At 52.5% G+C, this 5,604-nt stretch overlaps 1 protein-coding gene across 1 annotated transcript; it reads right to left on the bottom strand.

Annotated features, from left to right (window-relative positions):
- Positions 1-759: 759 nt before the first annotated feature.
- MAFB (MAF bZIP transcription factor B) lies at positions 760-4,482 on the bottom strand. Its single transcript, XM_005235886.3, has one exon. It carries the CDS (start codon positions 3,796-3,798, stop codon positions 2,863-2,865), a length of 936 nt encoding a protein of 311 aa, XP_005235943.1. The 5' UTR covers positions 3,799-4,482; the 3' UTR covers positions 760-2,862.
- Between the last annotated feature and the right edge of the window lie 1,122 nt (positions 4,483-5,604).

The following is a 5,604-nucleotide window of genomic DNA, read 5'->3' as shown; positions in this document are numbered from 1 at the left end:
CTGAGAGTAGCAGTGCCCCGGCTCTGGGGCTGCCTTCCCGCACCAGGCGGAGAGCGAGGGCTGCAGTCTGGGGAGCTGCGGGGTTATCTGCCGTGAGAGCAGCTGATGGATGGGAAGGGGGCCTGTGAGGTGCTGAGCCCTGGGGGGTGGCGCGGGGAGATCTGTCCCCTTCTCCACATGCATCTAAAGAGTCTTCTAAACTGCCCCGTTGCTTATGCTTCAAAGGGAAAAAAAAAAAAAAAAAAGCCGGAATAAATAAAATGTGCAGATGGAGAGGAGGAAAGTGAATGGCCAGCCTGGATCCCAAAGGACTTGGAGGAAAGGACAGGCTTGTCCAAGTCCTCTCTTTTGATAGTGGAAAAAAAAAATAAAAAGAGGCAGGAAAGGTGCGTGCCCTTTGGGTTGCCCCGCTCCCGCAGCCCGGGGGTGACTCAGGCCGGGGGTCCCGTTCCCCGCCACCCCCGGGCCGGTGCGAGGGTCCCCCCGCTGCGGTGCTGCCGGCGGGGGGGATGCCCACCCCCCTGCCAGGGACCCTGGGGCACAGCCGAGGCGGTGCACGGCTGAGCCGCCCTGCCCTGCGTGCGGCAGCGGTCCTGAGTGGGCAGCGCAGCTCCGCAGCCCCCCGCGCAACCTCCGCGCTGGGCGCTGGGCACGGAGCCGGGCGGCAGGGTGAGGGCAGGTACGGGTCCAGGAGTTCCCCCCCCCCCTTTTTTTTTTTTCGGAACACGAGACGTCAGAGAAGCAGGTCCCTCCAAGAAATGTCATTTCAATGATTTTAATAAGCAAAATAGGAAACAATTTTAATAACCAAAAACAGAAACCAGTCTGAATAAAACTACAATAGACCAGGTTTTTTAATATTTTTCATATCATAAGCAGGATTTGAAATTGATCCCTTCAGAACTTTACATGAAATAAAAACAAATTTTTTTCCGCTGCTGCAATGTTTTGATTTCAACACAGTTGAATCAGTAAAAACCAAAGATCGTTTTCTGATGCATGACTAATATCCACAATATTTAAAACTGCAAGCACCATGCTGTTCATTACAATCTTGTTATTACTGTTAATTTATAAACTAATACAAACTTAAAATGCATCCGGCCAGCAGTGCCAGCTATCCTAAAAGGAAACTAAAAAATAAGTTTTCATTTTGGTATTTTTGTCAGTGCAACGTAAATCCTTTTACTGACCTGCAGGAGGAAAAAAAAAAAAAAGTAATAAAAACACCCATAAGACTCCAAACTACTACTACTACACAACTGCAAATAAATTTTGGCTAAAACTTTCACTCGCTGCATAGGGAAGCAGAGAAGCAGATTACAAATCATTGCAAAAGAATACACTTAAAAGTTGCAGTATGTCTTCTTAAAAAAAAGTTTTAGTTTTATATGCTTTTCCAGCCCACTCATCCGCTGCTACCATTGAGAAACCTAACTGCAGTGGCGACACTGAGCCCTCGCTGCTATTGCAACTTGACTCGTAATAAGGAGGGTTGGTTGGGTTTTTTATTATTATTTTATTTATTTACCGACAATCAAGGGGCAGTTGTTTCTTAAAAGGAGCTGGATCTCGTCCGTCCTTCACTTCCTGAGTGTACAATCAGAAGGGAAACTATATGGCCAAGCCTAACCGCTCCAGGCTGGGAATTGTCCTGAAGGAAAGAGCTTCTCTGCCACTTTAAGGCATGAGTAGGCTCTAGTGACCGATGAGTTTTTCCCTGTTAAGTCTAGGTTTGTCAATGCCATTCAGGCGATTTTGCTTCTGCCCCAACAAACAAAAACCAAAATGAAAACTAAAAAAAAAAAAATACAACTTAAAAGTGCACCAGATATACAAAGTTGGGTTTTTTCTAATGCAAAATGCCCATAACTTTTTTTTTCCTTAAGTATCTCTTTAATACCAAACAAACCGTATAACCAGCCTGCTGAAATGTTATTTTGTTTTTGTGTTGTGTTTTTTTTTTTTTCTCCTGTGCGGTTTGAAGTAGCAGATATTTACAAGCTAACAACCATAAAAGAAAACAAGAGAGCAAAACCAACGAACAAAACTGCACAAGCAGTAAAAAGTTTGATAACTTGTGATGCTTTTCTTATCGATGAAACAAAACAACAACAGAAATCTATGATCGATGATCAACATGCTATAGTTAAACAAGAAAATGGTACAAAATAGAAATTATTACCATACATGTCCAGCATGCAGGATTAATATTTTTAATGCAGATTTTTGTATTTTTCTATATAATCAAGCAGGCAATAAAACTGATGAGTTTTTTTCTTTCTTTCTTTCTTTCCTTCCTTTCTTAGATTGAATGTCCCATCTGAGTCCTGTAACTTATTTCTCAAAGCAGGCAATATATGAAGAGTTTGCATATATTGTCCTTTTTATGTATTCTCTTTTTCCAAGCAGGTAAATTGTGCATGAGATGGTGCTGTATATGTCCTCTCTCTTCCCAAGCAGGCAGTATGTTATAGATGGCTTGTTCATTGTCCTTTTTTATTATTATTCTCTTAAAGTCCATCTCGTTCTGCAAGCAAGCGAACTATACAACACTTCACTTGTCTTTTTCTCCTTTGCCTCTGCCTCTGTCCCTCTCTCTAACTCACAAACGAAAGTCGAAAAGTTGCACTTTACCTCTCCCGTCCCCACCCCCAGCCTACTTTCCCCACAGCTACTCTAGAAGACTGGATGCTGCAAAAAAAATCAAGTCTCTATTTTTCTCTCCTTCTTTCTCTCTAGTCAAGCAGACAGATGGATGGAGATGTCAGAGGAGGATGGGAGTGGGGGGGAAGGTGACAGGGGTCAGGTTTGGGGGGTGGGGTTTTTTTGTTTGTTTTTTTAATTATTTTTTTTAAGCACTCACATGAAGAACTCGGGGGAAGACGGGTTGTCACTGGTGGAGCCGGCCTCTCTGAAGCCATTGCTGGCAAGTTTCTCACACTTGAGCTTGTAGGCGTCTCTCTCTCTGGCGAGCCGGGTCACTTCTTGCTTGAGCTGTTCCACCTGCTGAATGAGTTGGGTCTTTTCGTTCTCCAGGTGGTGTTTCTGCTGGACACGTTTATACCTGCAGGACTGGGCATAGCCCCTGTTCTTCAAGGTCCTCCTCTTCTGCTTGAGGCGGATCACCTCATCTTTGGTGAAGCCTCGGAGGTGCCTGTTGAGCTCCCTCACAGACATGGAGACCAGCTGGTCATCGGAGAACCGGTCCTCCACGCTGCTGGAGGGGGGATGCTGCTGGTGCGAGTTCTGGAGCTGCTGGGAGGAGCTGGAGGAGGTGGAAGGAGTGGGAGAGGCCTGGTGGTGGTGATGGTGGTGGTGGTGAGGGTGCCCGCTGCCGGCCAGGTCTTCGTGAGTGACTGCAGGGTACTGGTGGTGGTGTTGGTGATGGTGGTGATGGTGATGGTGGTGGGCACGGAAGCTCTCGAAGCCTTGCAGCTGCTGGGACACCTGGTGGGACCCAATGAGGGCTTCGACAGCGTCCTCCGGGGTGAGGTTCAGCGCCTCAGGGTTCATCTGCTGGTAGCTGTTGGCCATCCAGTACAGGTCCTCCAAGTGGGTCTTCTGCTCGGTGGGGCTGAAGCTGGGCGAGGAGGGCACGGAGCTGCAGGGGGTGCTGATGGGGGTGGAGGACACGGAGCCGGCGGGCTGCAGGCGGGTGCAGTGCCTGCCCGAGCGGTCGTTCCTGCCCAGGGGCTCCTTCTTCACGTCGAACTTCATCAGGTCGAAGTCGTTGACATACTCCATGGCCAGGGGGCTGGTTGGCAGCTCGGCTCCGATGCTGAGCTCTCCGGCCATCGCTGTCTTGCGGGCACCTCTCCCGGCGGAGGGGGCTGGAGACCTCAGCCCAGCGCGCAGCCTGGCACCGGGCTGCCCGCTCCCCTGCTCCCGGACAACTTGGGCTTCGCTTCCTCGCTTCCCCTCTGCCGCCGCCCCTCCACCGCCGCCTTCTCCCGGCTCTGGGGCTTCTGCAGTCCGGAGCAACAAAGCCAAGGGCGAGCCGGCACCCGGGGCCGCCTGGGTGTCTCCTGCCTGTTGGGATCTGCGTTCGCCACGCAGCGCGGGCTGCAGCGGCGGCGCCCGGCGCTCAGGCACCCGGCTGCAGGGAGAGAGGAGCAGGAAGGGCAAAAGCAAAACAAAACAAAGATGCTGCCTCGGCTCTGGGCAGGAAGAAGCAGAACGGTGCGAAACGCCCAGCCCGTGCCCCCGTCTGGGTTTTGTAAGTCCGGAGCCTTCTCCCCGCGGTAGCAAAGCACCGGAGTCTGCCGCAACTTTCCAGTCCGAGCGGGCGGCCGGGGCAGCGCACCGGCTATCTGGCGGCGGTGGCCGGGCTTTGCACAGGAGTTTTCGCTGGCTCTGGCAGCGCAGGGGAAGGGGAGGGAAGAGGGGGAGGAAGGACGAAAAGAAGAAGAAAAAAAAAAAAAAAAAAAAAAAGAGGAGAGGGGGGACGAGAAAAACCCAGGTCTCCGCTGTAGCTGCCGCCTCCAGCGCCCGTTGTGCAGCTGTGATTGCAGCGCAGCCCCCCTTGGCTTCTTATACGGCCGTGCCCGCCGAGAGCGCGGCGGGGGCCGGGGCCGGCGGCGGCCGCGCCAATGGCAGCGCGGCGGCGGGGCCGGGCCGGGCGGGCGGCGGGGCCGGGCCGGGCGGCGGCGGGGGCGGCGGGGCCGGGCGGCGGCGGCGGCGGGGGCGGGCCGCGCCGTGACAGCTCCGCAGCGCCAGCTGAGCGGCCGCGCTGCCGGTCCCGCTCCGCCGGGCGCTCCCCGCCGGCTCCCCCCTCCCGCCCCGCCGCCCCCTCCCGCACCGCCGCCTCCTCTTGTATTTATTTATTTATTTCCACGCACCAACACACACACACACACACCCCACCCCCGCTTTTCGGGCTTTGCCGTCCACAAAGGAGGAGGGCGCAGGGACATCCTGCCCGTCCCTTTGTTCTAAATATAACAAAGTCCCTTTTTGCCCACTGTCGTCCCGTAGCAAATTCCAAGGCGGCCAGCTTCCCCCCATCCCCAGGCACACGCATCGCCCCTTCCAACTTTCTGGAAGTGGCCCCCAGGGGACGGTACCGCGGAATAAACGGCCACGGACGCGCAGCGGGGTCCGGCCGGGGAGCGAGTGCAGGGGCTGCGGGGCTGCGGGGGGATGCGCTGGGACCTGGGAGGGAGGGAAGCACCATCTCGGCAAAGGCTGTCAGCTTTCCTTATACAACCGGGGAAATCCTCCTGGTTACAGGAAGCAAATCTCTCCCTAAAGTAAAGCAAAGGCATTGACACAGACAATTGCAAATATTAGGGAGAGAAGGGAGAAAATATAATTACATTTCAGTTCTGAGGGGACCGTGTTTGCTTTCCTCTGCTGTTCCCTGAGTGAGTGACTGCATGCAAAAGAGTACTCGGCTTGTAAGGTTTTTTAGTCTTTTTTTTTTTTTTTTTTTTTTGGTCCGGTAACAGGATTTTTTTTTTTTTGAACATTTTGTAACGATTAAAGGAGATTAGGGCTTCTTTTTACACTGTTTTACGCTCAAACAGACAGAAAGTGCGACCCCAAGTGGCCATTCGTAGAATAACACCTACTTTTCACGGGGAAAAAACAGCCGGTAAAAAG

Source organism: Falco peregrinus, chromosome 9, assembly GCF_023634155.1.
Source record: "Falco peregrinus isolate bFalPer1 chromosome 9, bFalPer1.pri, whole genome shotgun sequence".
NCBI classification, from domain to species: Eukaryota; Metazoa; Chordata; class Aves; order Falconiformes; family Falconidae; genus Falco; species Falco peregrinus.
The sequence above is the reverse complement of the archived record's forward strand: the minus strand, read 5'-3'. Positions and strand labels throughout refer to the sequence as shown.

Bases quoted from the DNA above. Each gene is read 5' to 3' on its own strand.
- MAFB (XM_005235886.3), bottom strand. From the start codon at position 3,798: ATGGCCGGAGAGCTCAGCATCGGAGCCGAGCTGCCAACCAGCCCCCTG.